This window comes from Branchiostoma lanceolatum, chromosome 4, assembly GCF_035083965.1.
Source record: "Branchiostoma lanceolatum isolate klBraLanc5 chromosome 4, klBraLanc5.hap2, whole genome shotgun sequence".
Taxonomy (NCBI): domain Eukaryota; kingdom Metazoa; phylum Chordata; class Leptocardii; order Amphioxiformes; family Branchiostomatidae; genus Branchiostoma; species Branchiostoma lanceolatum.
Window position 1 is genome coordinate 22,472,134 of NC_089725.1, and position 19,001 is coordinate 22,491,134.

At 41.6% G+C, this 19,001-nt stretch overlaps 1 protein-coding gene across 3 annotated transcripts in view; it reads right to left on the reverse strand.

Annotated features, from left to right (window-relative positions):
- Positions 1–17,846, reverse strand: part of LOC136433395 (TOG array regulator of axonemal microtubules protein 1-like) — a 48,826-nt gene extending 30,980 nt beyond the window's left edge. For all 3 annotated transcript variants that reach the window (XM_066425558.1, XM_066425557.1, XM_066425556.1), the window contains exons 1-2: positions 17,608–17,846; positions 15,036–17,161 (exon numbers count right to left, since the gene is read on the reverse strand). In XM_066425558.1, the coding sequence (XP_066281655.1) occupies positions 15,036–17,033 (1,998 nt within the window). In that variant the 5' untranslated portion in view covers positions 17,034–17,161; positions 17,608–17,846. The remainder of the gene's footprint in view (positions 1–15,035; positions 17,162–17,607) is intronic.
- Positions 17,847–19,001: the final 1,155 nt, after the last annotated feature.

A 19,001-nucleotide genomic window follows, 5' to 3' on the forward strand; every position in this document is an offset into this window, starting at 1 on the left:
TAACCACCTGTTAGTGTTAACAGGCCAAAATAAGAATTAAAATAGCTCCTAAACAGTTTCCTCTGTGGTACATTCTACCTATCTGCTATACCATTACTATAAGTCAGTATTCCCACTGGGTACTTCATGTTGTTCAATTGATCATTAACATCTACTAAGTTACATAATTCCACCAGAATACATAATTCCGCCACCCCGAAAAGATCCGTCCAAACAGATCTCCAACCCAACGTCCTCCAGTATGAATATTAATATATATATAATGCACTCCTGTATCTAAACTATCTGCAGCTGCACTAGAGATCTCCCAAACCCACCATTTTTCAAAGTGGTGGATTTATGTAACCCGGCAGATTAATGTTAATGGAGGTTAGATATTGGTGCGATTGACAATTTTGTCCCTCTATTTTGGATGGACATGTTTAACAAATAGATCAATACTGCAGCTTTGCTGTTATGTTGGTATCTTAGATATAAGCCTACATCGCATCATCCACAAAGGCAGTCAAGCAAAGATGTAAGTTAGTGTATATTAGACTCTGAATCTAACTTCTGTTGACAAAGATCACAGCTGAAAATAAATCAAATAGGAAAGGTACAAAAGGCAGGTGATTTGCCATGTCACCAGGAGTTGTGCTTAAGCCCCCTTTCACTTGAGGCTGATTGTAACTAAAAATAGTTCTGTGGCTTTATCAGGTGACTGACTATTGGTGGTGCCTGGTACTCCAATGTATAGAGATAAGTGGTCTGTTTTTGTAACCCATCCCCAGGCAATCCTCATCAGTGTACTTTGTAAACTAAACAATGTTGTTTCACTTCTCTTCAGCTTGTAACTGTCTCAGTGGTTCTGTCTTTTCATGTTATTAACGGTTAAACTGAAGGTTACCATCAAGACCAAGAAACTTCTCGATAAAGTATTTGACAAAAATTTTTAAAGTGTCCCAAACGTGACAGATTACTAAGATTCGATATGGTGACTCCACACATCCTTGTATTGCCACACTCTGACAGCTACATCTGATGCCACATATGTTACAAGTGTTTGTTGCATGTCTTTGCAAGACAACACAAAATGAGGATTTTCATGACACTTTTTGGAAAATCTATTCAAACGTTTGTGCTGTTCGATTTCATTAAGCAATAATCTGCCAGATTGATTTTTGAATTAAAATAGGCTAAACCAATGTACATATTGGTGATTCACCTGACACAAGTAGGTTCAAAATAAGAAACACAAACAACAAATTCAAAACGTAATTTTTTCTAGTTGCTTGAAATCATAGGAGATGCCGAAAAGAAATCTGGGAATACGCAAAATGTATTTGATCAAAATTGTGTCAACTTTCATAAATCTGATTGGTCTAGAACTAAAACAGTGGTGTAGGAGGAGGAATATTGTTTAAGAAGAGAGAATTAAAAGAGCAAGAAGCACTACAACAGAGACATCATTACAGTGTTGGATGTTGATAACAGTCATTTTGTAATGGAAAATTTATTCCTCTAATTATGTATTATCAAAGCACAGTTCTGATGTATTAGAGGGTGCCAAAATATACCATAATCATGCTATTTACTGTAATATCATAATCTATCATGTGTTATCAGTCACAACATACCTTTTATGTGTTACAATGGTACATTACCTATGACATGTTACCTTTTCCGTGCTATTAAATCATATTCTATTCAACGCAAAGTAAGGGCAAAAGAAAAGTCTGGTTGTAGCCCCACAGTTTAGCTCCTGTCCTGTGTCCAATTAGTTGGTTCCTGAAAGATCCCGGTTCAAGCCTGGAAAGGGCCTCTTGGTTGGGGCTGTCCCCATCTTGTGGAAGGGACGTAAAATGATCGAGAACATGCCATGAGCACGTTAAAGGGAAGGGCTAGCAACCCCTATCTGTGAAAATTTAACCTGCTACTGAAACAGCAAGGAAACTAGCTGCCCTACATGTCACAGGCACAACAACAAGGGTCTCAACGAAGGAACGAACAGACAAACATGTACATACTATTAAAGTTGAAATCAAGATTAATCTCATATCTTAAACCATAAACCGCTCCTACCTTCTAAGCTATCACACTTACCAAAATCAGCAGGGCTGTTAAATGTTGCTCCCAATTAAGAGGAGCACGAATAAGTCACCTCCATTGGGGAGTGGGAGGGACACGCATTTGACCTCTGACCTACATGTACCTTTAGTACCCACCATAATCCCCAGAACCCCAGGATTACTGACCTCCCACAGCCCCCCTAATGCCACTTCTCCCAATTGCAACCCAGGCATTAAGAAAGTTTACCTTTGATGTGTGCTGACAGGTAGGATAATTTCAGATGGCTCAGACATCAAAGAGGTAACGATTCCCCACCAGACAGGATTAGCTAGAAATTGACTTTAGATTGAAGGGCTTACACAATGTTGTACATGCACTGCCTCATTGACACACATCAGGCATGTCAAACAAAGATTATAGGTTAAGTAAGTAATGCTGCATAAATCGGTCGGCGCCAAAACCATGTCTATAGTATAATCTCATGAAAATTTTTCATGGATGGCATCCTCTTATGTCCCATTTTATGTGTACTATAAGGATAAAGAAACAGAAACTATATTTACATGAAACATTATTACTTTTATGTGTATACATTTTGTATGTTGCATGTATTAATAAAAAAAATATAAACAACACTTTTCTTACAGCTGGTAAGATAATCAATTCTTAACATGTTGACCGCTGACATGTATGTATTACTAGACAGATACAAGTACCATTGGGGACATAAGCATTGATTAACAAACATTAATACAGCCCAGTTCCAAGTCAAGCCCAATGTATAACATTAAGTACTGTAACCTGCACAATTTCTTTAAGATTGTTACATTAAGCTTCCATGCCACATATATGTACTTCATTTAGAATAGACCAGCCCCTCCCCTTGCTGGGTAAATAGAGTGTGGAAGGTGGTTACTTCTTGGTGCTGTATGTAGTTCAGTCATCTATGTCACTTGGAGTGGCAGTCGAGCAGCCGTAACCAGGTGAGTTATTGATTACATTCCTAATCCTTTTTGCAACTGAATAAAAACTGGTGACACACATACCAGAACTATATTTTTTACCCTTAGCTATTCACTCTGATGAATGTTTTGACCACATTGTTTGAAAAAAAATTGCTGTTCCAATAGCCCCTACCCTACCCCTACCCACAACTGTTACTGACTCCCCCCAAGTTAAAGCACAATTCAATGTGGTCTGATGCCAGAATGGATGTTGGAAAAGTGTCTGACACTGTTGTGTTCATAGTATCTTTGAATCTAATGTAGATACCTAAAACTTTCATTGCAATCGCCAGAGGCATAGACGCCTGCATTGTATATTCATCTGTTTATTTGTTTATTTTGTTGTCTCCTTGACGTAATGTCAGCTGTCTCCTCGACATGTCTGGAGCCGTCTGCGCGGTATCAAATTGGTCTGAAAGGTGACAGGTTAGGGTAGAACTAGTGATTTACCTGTACATCCTCTTCAAACACTTTCCTACGTTGCTACAACTCTTTATCAGTGGAGCAAAGGCAGTGATGTACATTGGTTGATTACTTCTACTTAAAGAACAAAAAATTGAATTGTGAAATGGAAGTGTCCTGAAAAATCTATAGCTAAATTGATATGTATGCGTATGTTTTCGTGTGCTTTTCATGGGCACCTCAAGAGACTTAAAACTTCTATCTTCAAGGCTACAGGGTCCCTGTTTAGGCTGTATATTTCATAGCTAGTCTACAATGTATTAGAAAAACACACTGCTCTCTGGAACCTTGGATCTGGCACAAGCCGATACACAATAAAGATATGTGATTAGATAACCTACATATCGTACTTGTACAGTATTTACAACTGTACAAATTGTTTAAAGGTTTGTTAATGCCTCTTACACCATAATGCATTTTGTATTGAATGAAACAGCACCAAATGTTCCATATTTTATAGTTTTTAACACCTAAGACCTCCAAATTTCTGTTTCACAACTGTTTCCATACTAGAATACCTAGTAGTACACATGAAGGTGAATGGCTTTTTCTAGCGACAAATGTATATGCTGGTTCTAGCAAAAAAAACTCTGGATCTGTACAAGAACGATTCAACGACCCGAGTCCCAAGGCACATACTCGTAGATGATTCTGGCTCCATCTTTTGGGAAAAAGTTGGCACTGCCAGTATAACTATAAGTATCTAACCGACATACCACAAAGCTGAGGAAAGAAGACGTACACTGTACCTCTTCTTTTTCATGGTGATTGTCAAACATTCCGATATCCTTACATGCACTATGCTGAGATGTCTATGGTTTATGCTTAGTAGAGAGGACACCAAGTCAGGGAGATGTTTCAAGGATGTGGAATCATTGTGGAAGTTACTGCATTTGCATTAAAATCCTCTGTCAATTTCTGGTGGCACAACGAGAGCAGCCCATAGCAACAGTTGGCAAGTCAAGTCTGGTGATGTCAGAGTATGAGGGTGCCTCCTTATCATTATACCAGCCAGCAGAGCAGAAAACTATGTAGATATCAGATCTTAGGAGATGGATTACAAAGGTAATTGCTTGTTGAGATACTGATGGTCCATCGGATAAGAAGATGTAGGGGAGGGCACACCTGGAATTCTAGCTTTCATCTATCTACATATCAGCGTTTCTTTATTTCTTACATCAATTGAGAAATCCACTGAAAAATTTCCCTATCGAAAAATAGGTATAGTTTTAGCAGTTTTAGCATTTTATGAATTGATCTGCCATAGGTACAAAAAAGCCTACTCTGATTTGCATTTCTACATGCACAAACCCCATTTCCTGACCAAGGGGAATTGATTAAGGCAGCTTTTGCAGCCATTTCAGTAATTGGTTTGAACATCTTAATTGTTCCAGAAGGACCTTCCCAGCATTTCTAGGTCATCCCGTAACAATCAATTCAATCAACATACCCACCATTGTAATGGCATGATCTAGAATCTCATGTCTGTGAGGTTGATTGCTCCCTGTAGGACAGTTCAGAAATCAATCAATCAGCCGACAGCGGAGCGATAAATCCCAGATTACCTTTCTCCCTGCTGAAGCAGACTACTGGCACCTTATTTGTTGTGTTGGGCATATATATAGGCAGCTCCAACAGGGTTAATGTTTTCCAATAAGTTTGAGCCTAGAACTCTAAAACATAGTATTTCTGTATGCCTTCTCCTTCAAATATATTTACATAACATATGTCCATATACCGTCATGTTGTTGAAGGTTAGAGTTCCAGGTACATTATACATTAATCATTATACAAAATATATGTTGTAAATTAAACAACTGGATAAGGTATCTAACACAAACAGAGTCAGCCATTTCAGACTACATACTAAGCCTATCATAGCCGGTTGGATGAATTAAAAGATTTAACCGGCAAATTTAGCCGGCTATCTTGGCTTAATATGAACGCAATTTAACTGGTTAAATAAGGGTTTTAGCAGGTTAAAAGGAAACCACCTCCTTTTAATTTATTCAACTGGCTATGATAGGCTAAGTATGATCGGGGTCTAATTTGCACTGTCTTTCACCAGGACAGGAGGACTGTGTGTATTATAATATGAACCAAAGCTTGCCATTTCTGCCAGAACATTTTATTGCTGAATTTGACTTTATTGACCTTCTGTCTGCTAAGGTAAACTTTTTTCAACCAAAGCTGTCTTGATTACAGGTTTAGGCAGCTGGATGGTTCCCTGCAACACAGCCCAAAGTGACATGTACTTATACTTTATAGAAGAACCTGACTGAGACTCCTGGCATAGTCTGTAAAACTAGAAGCATCTACTTTATGGACAACCACCGGCATACCATTCTGCAGTACCATCTGCCCATGTGACAGTCAGTAAAACCACCTGTTAGCAAGACAAAAGCATGTCAGAAGTTGACCTAGATTTCCTACTTTCTGAAGCCATCATTTACAGGTTCTGATCAAGTCTGGATCCTTGGGCCTATTGCCAAGGTAACAGACAATACCATGCACCAACAGATACCAACCTACATGTAGTCTTTAGACAGCTGGGATTCCACAGAATCCTAAGTCACTATACTTGCACCACAGCAAAGAGTTGAAGGAAAGACAACAATCGTGATTGTACACCTACCTAATAATTTTGCTGTGGATTGAAGATCAAGGATTTGAGTTATTTTACTTTTCTTGAAACTAGCCATAACATGTTACATTCTTATATTTTCTGTCCTTTTTAGTGTTTTGCGATTGGTGAACTTTTACATGGTGTGAAATTGGAGAGTCACGTAATGTCTGGGAGTTACAAAGTCCTGGTACCAAAATTCAATGCCCTAATGGGTGGTCACATCTGGAAAAGATGCTTTAAAAGCTGACTCATTAACCCAATCAAAGGTCGTCAGCAGGAAATAGCTTGCCACAAACTGGCATCAGCAGGAAATGAAGATTGTGCATTACCATCATGACAAAAAATTCTATATCAATCAATAGATGGACTAATGGAGAAGTTAGCATGTCAGATATCCAATTTTCACCATAACTGATGACAGGGCTCGAAATTCTTTTTTGGAAATAGGTGCACTGGTGCACCCAACCCAAAAATTTAGGTGCACGGAAAAAAATCTGGGTGCACCACATAAAACAAAGTTGAATGTCAGCAAAACATAAGTATGACGCTACTGCATCTCTTAAGAATTTCAATCTGTAATTCTATCCAGATTTCAAATTTCAACCAAGCAATACATCATATAAACTTAATAAAGTATAACAAAAGGTTATATTGCTTTTTCTGATACTTACATTTCAAGAATATTCTGTATGCTAGTGTACAAAAGAACCGTTACGCTATAGAGTACAAAAATATCTAGGTGCACCAGTGCACCCACAGTCAAAAATTAGGTGCACAGCTTCAATTTTGGGTGCACACAGGTGCACATGCACCCAGTATTTCGAGCCCTGGATGAGCAAGGGAAAACAGCACAAAGATGATGACTGCCCTTGTATACACTCATACCAAAGGTTGTACATGTACAGTCAAACCTGTCTATAGCGGTCACTCAAGGGACTGGCCAAAACTGGCCGCTAAGGACAGGTGGCCGCTATGGAGAAAATGTCGATTAATTGACCACGAGTGACACATGTTTTCAGTACCCACTGAGATACATTTATTCACCGTACAGTACACATGTAAAGTTCGATTGTTGTTCTTCTAGTCCTAGATAGTTAAGAACAAAATACATGTTGCTCAGTTGTCACTTACTGTTCGTTTTCGACCGTTTTCAAACATAAAATCGTGGCGACAATATTCCTTAGTCTCTTGTTGTGTTGGTTCGGTTCCCGGGTGGCTTGTGTTGATCAGCATCTACCATTATGCTAATAGGGTACTCAGAAGAAGGTCGCTCTTTTGAGGGCTTTTTGTATTTTCAGAAAATTACAACAGCCCAAATTTTACATCATAGTAATATTTTCCACGTTAATTTTGAAGCTTTTGGTTTAGTAATTATCCTCAGTGATACTTTGCAGCAAAATAAATTTAGTATATTATACCTCCGTAACTTCCGTTGACCTTTGTGCTGCTACCTATCCAGTTTGTATCAGCGCCATTTTGAAAATTGCGCGAAACACGTTTTGAGCACAATTTGAATGAATTCCCGGTGAAAACGGACATTGGGCCGGCATTCAAACATTTCGCGAACTTACCGCATCAGGTACATGTGTGGGTTGTAATTTCCAAAAAGCTGCCGTAATATTTGTCCAGTCGAAATGTACAGAAATGGTCAATTTTACCACGATGTACAAACGCAAGCCATGTAAAGAAAATTATACTTGACTTCGCGCGTCAAACCATGGCTTTTCTAACAAAGATAAAACATTCTGGTTTTCTTTATTATGATCCTATCCAGTTGAGTCCACATAAATTTGATAACTGCGTGAAAAAATGAAGATTTTGAACCCGGCGTGCGGTGGCGATGCGGCTTCTACCCGCGCGCCGTGACCGTTATCGGCAGTGTTACTGTACTCGCGGGACCGAAAATCGTCTGGCCGCGACCGCGTTGGACAGGTGGCCGTTATAGCCTAATTCTTAATGCTTATGTCAATGGGAAAAATCCAAGGGACCGACAAAAAGTGACCACTATGGGCAGGTGGCCGCTATGCAAAGGTGACCGCTAATACAGGTTTGACTGTATATAGAATGCAGTGGACATTTGTAAGCTCAAGCCTAAGGTACTTAGTATCAGATTAGCAACCTGTAGCTTGGCCTGCTTTATACATTTGTAGTTTGCACAAAGTATATGCAAATGTTTATGTTGAAAAAATCCTATAACAACAAACCAGTAAGCCATCCAAATGCCCCTAGAGATATTACCTCAAGCATTAACATTGATCACACTCCAAAGGCCAAGGCTGAAATCCACCTACTTCAAAGTTCTGCTTTCCCAGATCATAAAGGCTAACAATTACCAATCATGGCCCTTTAGTCTACTTTCTATATCAAGTGTTATTCGATACCGTGCAACAGAAAAGAAAACCCCTCTTACTTAGGGACGGACCACTGAGGATCGCGGATGTTGTGTGGAAATGTTGCTACAAACTTTTCAAATCAAAGCTTCATGCAATTCTTCTTGTCACTTTTAAGTATTTGTTAGCTGGATCTTGGGGCTGAAGTGCTAAAGCTGAAGGCATAGAATGCATAATCATACTGTAATGGCTTTGAAGTTTGATACCAACAATATGCTTGATACAAAAGTTGACAACTTTACTAAACTACATGTGTACTACTGTACACACTTCTATCTTTACTGAGTCATAATCAGTTAACCCAGGTTCTCACTGTCAGAGGCAGGTACTTTCTATACAAGACAGTGTTTCCTATTCATTCACTAACATCTGGCATCTATTACCCACATTTTAGGCATACTGCCACTAAGAGTTACACCAAAGAAACTTGACCTCTCATCAACAGCTATGGCCTCAAGATCAACTCTGGCTATAACTTGGTAAGCAACAGTAACGATATAAAAAAAATCATGTGAAAACAGACAAGGATGTTGTAGGGATCAATATTGTTTAATCGCCTATGTCCTCTGGTGCCCAGGACGACAGTAGTCAAACCAGTGTACAAGAATGCAGGGCCACCTGTTAACCATGGACCCACCAGGGGTCAGCCTGGCCTCACTCAGCTCAGGAGAAATCCAAAGAACCCAAAATATAAACATCCTAACTACAGGGCGGCAGTCTGGGTCGTGTCTCTCTGCACGTAGGTTGGTATATCCAGTCATGTAAACAATAATTCATATACCAGCTGTTGCAGTTTCTCCTTCAATGTCTAAACAACACCGAAGTGACAATATAATATAAAAACAATTGTATATCTTCCAGGACCTGATAGGCAATTACATTTGTAGCTAGGTCAAAGGTAGCAGCTGGGCACTAAACTTGTTTTGGATATGGGGTCAAGCAGCAGGGAAAAGGTAGATAAATGAAGTTGTTCAGTAAAATTTGATCTTTCCTCCTTGTTTTTTTTTTACTTTTTGTTAAATAGTACGGAAGACAGACCTCTTTCTGTTAGCAAGCTTTAGTTGACTTTAACTTGAAAGGGGAATGTAACTGGTTATTAGTATGGATACCCAAGGAGGTTTAAAATCAAACCACCTTGGGAAAACTAAGCTGGAACTTTCTTGGGGTTCAAAATGCATTAATTCTGAACACATTACAGCATTTGTAAGTTCATATACTTTTTCTTGCATGCACTTTTGCTTGAAACGGCAATGTAGCTATTTGTCTCATCATCATATAAAAGGAGCAAACAGACACAAGCTCTGGTATTTCAAGCACTTTCCTAAAGCAAACACTCCTGATATATTGTGTTTGCCATGATAAGGGCATAGAGTGCAGGAAACAAAAGCATCGCCAGTTCTAATTTGAACAATCCATATTTGGAGACAGTATGCCTCTCAGTCTCTCACCTAGATATATTCTGACATGACATCTTCCCTTGCCATTTGTCAAAGACGAATATATCTTTCACTATTTTACTATATGACAAATTTGCTTGTTAAACAAGGGTTGCGTGACCTTGACATCTAGGTGTGCCAGAAAATCTCCCTCCACAAACACTGTGTTTGATCACGCTCACATATTTTGTCCATGTCAATATTCTAATGGGTCAACAAGTCACAATGTGTGTGTAGGACGTCATGGCAACACGACAAGCAGGGGTAGGTGAGCGTTCTGTCTTGTATATGACATATAACGTCTACATACCACTGCAACTAGAACTGTTAATTGTCAAGCCTGCCTGGTAGGTTTCATACAACATGTATCCATTGATCTGCATGCCAGAACAGAAAAAGGTAACAAAGCAAGAGGTGTTACAATGGGGCTCCAGCCAGTACCATTCATACCACATTGATTTTCACTTATGTAAAAATATGCAACTTGTTATGAACCGACTCCTCTTGTTCATCTTAGGCAGACCATCAAAGCTTCAAGCCAAGTTCACTTAAGTTTAGTTAACATACAACAACAAAAACAATAGAGAACTACCAAAGCCATCCAAAAGAGGGTTATGACTGGCAAGTCCACACCTGACTTACACATCATCTTGTAAGTTGTAGGGTCTTATCACCATAGATCAATTATGATAACCTGGTTTTGCCCTTGAAATAAACATGCGTTAAGATTTAACTTTTGATGAGGAGGACCATGAAGAATGTTTCCCACTGTTGAACAATACGTATCATAAATGTATGTATAGCTTCAAAACCTGCATACATTTTCAACGACTGGGGGCTCCCTGCCCCCCTCCCATAACATCAATCAATGGGCCGTTGTCCAGGACATAACTGCCAAAGCCTAACAATTTGTCCTGGTTTGGATTTCAAATGAGGTGTAATGTTTCCATGGAATTTCACACTCTATCAGGGAACAACATTCCAGGAGAGGCATGGACTAGTAGGGGACTGATCGATATTTATTGGGGGGGGAGGGGTGGTGCAAAGTGGGTCCGGTAAAAAAAATTTTTGATGGCCCTCCCCCCGGCTCAAATTTTTTTTCAATGGCCCTCCCCCCCGCCCATTTTTTTTTTCAATGGCCCTCCCCCCGGCTCTAAAAATTTTTCGATGGCCCTCCCCCCCATTTTTCATGACTTTTCACATGAACATGTTACTGAATAAAAGTTAGCGGTAGTGATGTTTGACTGGGACAGCGGACGTATTCGGGGTTGTCCTGACGCACACGCAACATATCATTCGCGTCTCCCCCAAAATACATAGAGTCGACTTTTCATTTTGTCAACAATGCATAATAAGACTTACCTTGCCTCAACGTTCCCGCCAACCCGAAGGCAATCTAGGGCGGCTCCGGAGGGCATGCTTTCCCGGGAATTTTTGGATTTTCAAGCCTTCAAAAACGCAATTTCTCGCAATTTGAGAGGCAAATCATCCAGTTGAGAGCGGTTGTCAGTGGTTTTGCGCCTTTGATGTACTATCATCGGTGGTTGTGCTAACACGACCCGATGATTTGCCTTTCAAAACGAAGGAAATCGGTAGCTATGTTGTCACTTGTTGCTATTTACTTCTCATACACTGTTTTACTTTTATATTTATTTGTGTTTTCAGGTACGTGAGTACCGACCAAGTTTCAGAATGGACACAGAAAATAAAACCTTTGATGAAACCGGCTACCATATCATGTTTGTCCCTTAACTTTCGTTTCATATTCATTCGTATGTTCTCGACCAAAGAGTTTATTTTTATGCCACTAATACCAGGATTTACCCATGAAAATTGCTAACATGGTAAGCTAACCAAACATGAACTTATAAGTAATAATCACGAATAGACTGTAGTTTATTCCGTTACAGACATTATAAACGCTACAATCATCGTAGTACCAAATATGAAACTTTAGTTAATCAAGTGACGATAGATTAGATCCATTCGTGGGTCAAAGAAGCAGGGCTGGTAAGTTACCATCACAAGAGTCCACATGACATCTGATCAAGGCCAGTTCGATGTAGGGTCGATGCTAGAAAATTGATATGATCCTCCGGTGGCAAAATTCAGCTGGCCAAGACAGTCCTAAGCAGCCAAGGAAATAAACTGTGACTACCGGAAAACGCCGCATGCTCCGGCTTCCAGTGTGTTTTCTTCATCCTGTACGTACTATTCCTGTTTCCTATGTATGCTAATACTCGTATAGTCGTGCTGCTATAATTCCAAAGATGGGGTCTTTGCATCGATTTTCCAACAGCAAATTGAACAAAACCGCGACACAACTTTGGACAAGATGGCTGCACAGTACTCTGTGTGTTCACCGCATCCAAACATAAAAGAGAGAGATCACGATCACATGACATTGCAATATTTGTTAGTATGGAATCGAAAGATTAGAAGAAGTTTGGGTGTGATTTCAGTGATTTGTAGTAGTATTCATTTTTGGAACAGATATCAACTTTTTATGTAACGATGTGTTTGCTTTGTTACCTTGTGATGCTGTCAGCCTTCAGGCGTTTCATGGCTTTCATCATTTGGCTGAGTTCTTCCCAGTTCAAGATATAAACAAAATACTTAGCACCGCGAAAATCCGTATTGCTGTTATTGAAAAAAAAAACATAATGATGGACAACAACATCATATTTGATAGGTGCTTCTTGTTCCAGTGAATCTTCCTCGCGGCCGTAGGACTAGGACCGTCGGTTCTTCGTTTTCCCACTTGGGGGCGTGACGCACTGGGTGTGAGTTAGAATTATTTTTGATGGTGCCGCGCCCCGCCCCGCCCCTGGACAATACGTTCCAAGCACGCGACTCCGCTGTTTCGCAGGAAGCCATCCAACTATCAACTCAAAGAGAGGTGCCAATTACTATTAATTAGCACCCCGCCCTACCGCTCCGATCTTGTCTCGACGCCCCACCCACCCGGGAACATCCCTTTGCGACTCGTGTGACGCTGGCAGCATCGCGCGAAAACGTAAACAATAGCCGAGTATATATCTGCGGGGCGGGTCCCGGACTATTAGAACAGCCGTAAATGTATCAGATTCCCGGGGAAATCTCCTTATTTGAAAGCCGACAGTCCGCAGTTGACCCAAACAGAGGCAGTTATTAACGTAAAAGATTCCTTTCTTTGTCAGCGCGGGAATAGAATTGATTCTTAACTGTATTTCTGACAAATTTCTAGATCGAGGTTATGTCATTTTCCCACCCAGAATATTTGCGGCCCCGCCCACAAACCGCCGACTTTCCTTTGGTTACTTTGGTAGACTTGCTGGCGTCTCGCCGACGGCATCAAAGGATGCCGACTGTCAATCAGCGGCAACTTTGTGGGAAAACGCGTGCGTTGGATCTCCTTGTGCTACAAAGTTTTTATTAGACTGTAGTTCCACGTTTTCTGTAAGTACAATCTGACGCAGCACAGCGGTTTCGGCGGCGATTTTTCTGCAAACATGTCTGCAAACAAGCGTGGGAATACCAGGAATATCGCTTCCTATTTCGCACCGCCGAGAACTTCTGACAGCGACGATTGTAGCGTTCCACGTTTTCTGTAACTTGTAAGTAACGTTACCAGGAATATGGCTTCCTATTTCGCACCGAAGGGACTCTGACAGCGACGATTGTGGCGCTTCGACTCCGGACAAGCCGGGCATAGCTTAAAAACGGAAAACTGGTATCGACTATTGATATTGTTGAGTAGCTAAATAAACTATTGATATTGTTGAGCTGGGTGAATTTGTTGTTTCTGAGTTTTCGATCTCCGATTTGTAGATCTCCGTGAGTTTTCAGTTGTTTTTCACCTGAAGTACTGTATGTCAAGGTCCTGTGGAGAAGCTGATTGACTGCCACGATTACTAGTATCATAAATATGACCCTCAAAACGGAAAAAGAAGCCTTCTAAATAGCCTATTGCAAGAGCCCCCGAACCCCTGCCCCGATGCTATGAAAAAACCTGGCGGGAACACTGGCGCCGCAAGGAAAATTTTGACATTTTGAACCCTCTTATAAATGCTCTATTTCCCACATTTGTTGAGTAAGGTACGTTTAATACCTCCACAATGACATCAACGCCGAGAAGTGCCAGTGTGGGATCGTTCCCACCACGCCGGCAGCTTAAGTAAATTAGTGGCAAACACAGAACAACCGTGCGTATTTCTTAATCTTTTTACCGACTCCTCGGCAAAATGTGTGTCGAAATGTGGTTCAGGTCCAGGCCGTCCAAAGTGAGATTTCGTCGTCATTTGACGCCCGGACGCCCCTCTGACGGTTTCAACGTAAATCCCGACAGGCCGCACGCAGGCCGTAGAATATGGGGAGTTTTTTTAGGGATGCGTGCGCGTTCTCAATAGCAGATTGCTACGTATACAAAATTACCAGAACTTTGGATGGTACATGTAACGTTATAATGAATTTTTAAAAAACTTTTTCGATGGCCCTCCCCCCTGATGCAGTTTTTTTTCGATGGCCCTCCCCCCGGCTCAAATTTTTTTTCGATGGCCCTCCCCCCAGGCCAAAAAATTTCTCGATGGCCCTCCCCTCCGGTGCACCACCCCTCCCCCCCCGCTAAATATCGATCAGTCCCTAGGTAATAGTGTCTGCAACCATGGATCAACAGGCTGATTTCTACTGACATTCATATAAACATATGTGACAACCCCTGCATATATTAAAGAATGTCTAAATGTTAGAAATTCATTCAATTATTGTAAAAGCCCATTCTCATCCTATACTACACACTCTTGCATTAGGTAAATTAGCCTTATGGAGCCGTTGTTCTGTACCAGTAGATGCCATACTTTGTACCTTGTTGTGCAATAAAGATATCGTTATAAACATCAGAATCTACCACAGGAGGATGAGGTTAACACACAAACAAAAACCCACTGTGAGCTTGCTGAAATACTGGTGTTGTGATGCGTGCATGACTTCCTGAGACACCAACGTATTTAAACAAGTTTTCCCTGGACTGTTTTAGTGTTTATAAACAAGATGTAACAGTCAAAGTAAACAATATAAACATCTTGCTCACCTGAGTGGCAGGTGCGCTGCTGGGATGGCTGTTGTGGAAGTTTCCTTCCTCCTCTTTGTCACCTCTTCCCTCTTCCCACGGCAGTTTGTTCCGGGCCCTCCCTGCGCTGAAGTAGCGGCGCGGCTGTGGTGTGATTCCATCGATGCCACCTGAAGGAAGGGGACCAGGTGTGGAGCGGGACAGGAAGTCGTCTGATTCTGGTCTGTCTCTTGCACTGGAGCTGCTCCCCTGTGCCCCCGGTGCATTCAGGATCCACTCTGTGTCTGCCCCTTGGTGCGCCTGTGAGGATCCGGTACTGCTGCGGGACCGTGCAGAGGCCGGCGGGGGCGTGGCGTACTCCACCAGCCCGTCTGTCCCCAGTCTGGGTAGCTGTCTTCTCGCCAGCCGGGCTTGAACGGCAGCCATGACTCCGTCCCCGTCCCTTCCCAACTCTACACTGTCCACTGCTGACACCAGCGGCTGCAGCCGGCCTGGACCCATGGACTGGGCCAGAACAGCAAAGGCCTCTAATGCAGCCTGGCGAACTCTTGGCTTCGCATCAGCTAATGTTGGGGCTACAATTTCACACAGAGCACCCAGGTCAAACTCATAGGTAGGAAAAGTCAACAAGGAAGCAATGATGACATTCAATGTTTCCTCCCTAACCCGAGAGTTCTTATGGTCCAGGCCTTCATACAAATGGCTGAGGATGGGCTTTGGACTCAATATGTTCATGAGCTGCATCAGAACTCGCAAGTTTTCCTGTTTGATCACAAATTTTAAGTCACCCAGCCTCTTTGTCAGAGCTGACACAATGGGCTTTAAGTAGGGTTTTACACCAAGGTTCAGCTTGTCCACCAACAATCCAAAGATTTCTAGTGTCACAGTGGTGATTTTAAAGTTGACATCATCCAGCAAGTTACAGAGAAAGCTGATGAAGGGTAGCAGTTGAGGTAACAAGGGGGTAGCATCTCTTAGACTGGCCATGATGTTTTTCAACTGCTCAATTCCCTGTGCCCGAATACGCCAATCTTCCTGATCAACCAACTGTTGCATGACATGAGAGGGAATGATGCCAAATTCAAACGGCCCATCATCATGAGATCCCAATCTATGTGCAACCATTGGTCGCACATGGTTTGTGTCACGTGTGGAGGTTACCTGGTGTCTGTCGGGAAAGTCCTTAAAATGTCCACTGGCATTCAAGTCCACTTCTCTACCTTCCCTGCTGGGAGACTCGTACTTGGCAGACTTGACAGAATCATGCTTTGGCGTGTCAAAGCCATTACGTTCAGGATCATATGCACTGTGGTAAGCCCCTTGTAGAGAAGTTGGGAATTTGGAGACCCACATCTCAAACTTGTTGTCTCCAACTAACGATCGTATTCTGTCCATTGAGTAAAGAATCTTCTTGGGGTCTTCATCTGGTCTACCATGAAGCTTCCTGGCCAAGGCCAGAGTCAATGGAAACAAATCTTCCTTAGCAAACTCTGGCGTCAGCATCATCGGGAGAGCCACTACAGTTTCTCTTCCAATCCGTGGGTCCTCATTTTCTAACCCATGTTTTACAAGTGCATTGAAAATGAGCTTTCTGTCCAACGAATGCTTCAGGTAGAGATGAACGGTTTGAATAGCAGACTTCTTTATGGCTACCTTAGTGTCGCCGATGTTAAACACGATATTTGGCAGGACAGCTGCCATCCCAGCATCCAGCCCTGGTCCGAAGCCTGGTATCATCTCAGAGATCAACTGTATACATTGGTGTCGTACATTCCAGTTGGAGTCCTGTAGCAGGTTGGCCAGGCCGTTAAACAGAGCCTGCCTGTTGTGGAACACCAGCCGTCCTCCATTCTTGCGCACCACTCCACGTAGGTAGTCCAGTGCCTGTGTGCGTTTTGCAAAACTCTCATCATCCAACAAGTTGAGGACAAGGTCCTCCTCCTCCATGCTAGTCTGTCTCACCACAAACTCATCGTGTAAGTTAGCATAGGGAGCGAACTTGGCGACGGTGCCAGCCATCAAAACGAGCTTCCCTCCACATCACCCAGGAGCAGATCACAGGTAGTACTGCCCACCTGTGATGATCACATCTTTTGGTCCAGGATGGATCAGGAGGATTAGACTTTCACATTTGTCTTGGAAAGACCCTGAAAAATGGGAGGAAAAAGCCATTAGCCATAATTTTAGAACTTTCACCCAATCTAGTCCTACTGTAGATCTATTCCAAACCAAAACACATCATGTAGTAAACTATGTGTTGTTGGGACATTTAGCTGTCATGCAATGTGACTAATCGCTCGTTAAGTCCTTAAATAGGTCGGCAGATTTGTTGCTACTTTCTAAGTAAAGCTTCGCCCCAGGGCATGAATGGTGTCATTAGGTCCGTGGTGATGGCCTAACAACCGATGACCTCCCATCCCAATAACAATCTTTACGATGATTGGAACTAAACTGCACATTAAACAGCAATCCTTGGAATTCGTTCGACCGACTCTATAAACTTATTCTACCCTCTAAATCTGAAGATCGTGCGGCCTGCCACTCATAACTCTTCAATCATGTATGTTGTGTACAGAAAACTTGGCAACCGTACCAGCCGTCAAACCGCGGTCCGCCTTCCACACCACCTGTAAGATCTCTTGCAGTCCAATGTGCTGCTCTATTCTTGACCCGTCTACAAAGACAGCTGCATCTGGCACCCGATGACCACCCGTTTGTAAACCATCGATGTCTATTTTGGCTGCTGGAAGCACGAAGTCTTTCGATGTGCGGAGAAACATGAAAAGTTGATTACCAAGATGGCGACATCGCCTTCATGAATATCCAATGAGGTAAGACCGGGTCATACAAGACCCCGTAACTCCTTTACCATAGTTACGTGAGAAGTCTAGCCCTAGCGGACTAAGCAAGTATTACAACCGCACCAGCAAATTACTGTAGACTTCAAATCAGCAAGGACCTTCATAGCAGCTAGAAAGTTTCCAAATAATGAAAATGGTAAATGATCTAAGATTGAAGTTAATCTTTGACTGTGAAACACTACAAGATACTGTTGATCTTTGTCTATTACTTACTTAGACTCAGGTCCTTCCATGCCAAGTGGCACATCGGCAGCAAGCTTCCTCCATTCAGTGCGGTTTTGGGCCAGGACTTCTGCTGCCATGTCTACTATAACATGTTAATTGTTGAAGCTGCAAATTCTGCCCTTCATACCTAAAATTATTTTGTGAGTTTGTATTTTAGACTCTAATGTTAGGTCAGACCAAGAAGGTTAGACAGGGAGGGAGAGAGAGAGAGAAAGAGAGAGAGAGAGAATGTTGGTTTATTGATTAGAAAAAAACTAGCAGCAGAAAGGCTGAATTGTGTTTTTTTACAGTTATTAAAAGGCCTGTTTCAAAAAGTAACATAACATAACATAACATAACATAACATAACATAACATAGATAACATATCAAACAGCTACGTAAGAAAGATGTAACGTTACATTCCGGAAACTGAATGGGATTTGTATCAAAGGGCTATTTTACTGTCTCACTCATTGTTTTCACCATGGTTAACAAAGCCAGTGCACTGAGTGTGCCTACCCTGTATAAAGAAACAGAAAAAGAAATAGTTGCATCAAAGAGGTTCAATTATTGCAAGGAGGCTTCAATTTTTATGGAAAAATATATTTTATCTTACTTGCTTTTTATCTATTGATTGATTAATTCATTAATTGATTGAGTGATCTGGAATTTGCTCATAGATACATATGACATTTGCGATAACATATTAATATATCACGGTCTAGCGATTGTAAGGAGATCCAATAAGATACCGGTACTTCCTTGCTAGTTGATGAGTGTAATGTTTGGCCCAATGGCAAGTTTGTATTCATATTTGCACATTTCAGAAGTAGATAGGGGGTCGTTGATATCTAGCTTGCAAGAAAGATCCCGGATGTAAGTGACATTTCGACCAATCGCTATTTTGTACACAGAAGGCCC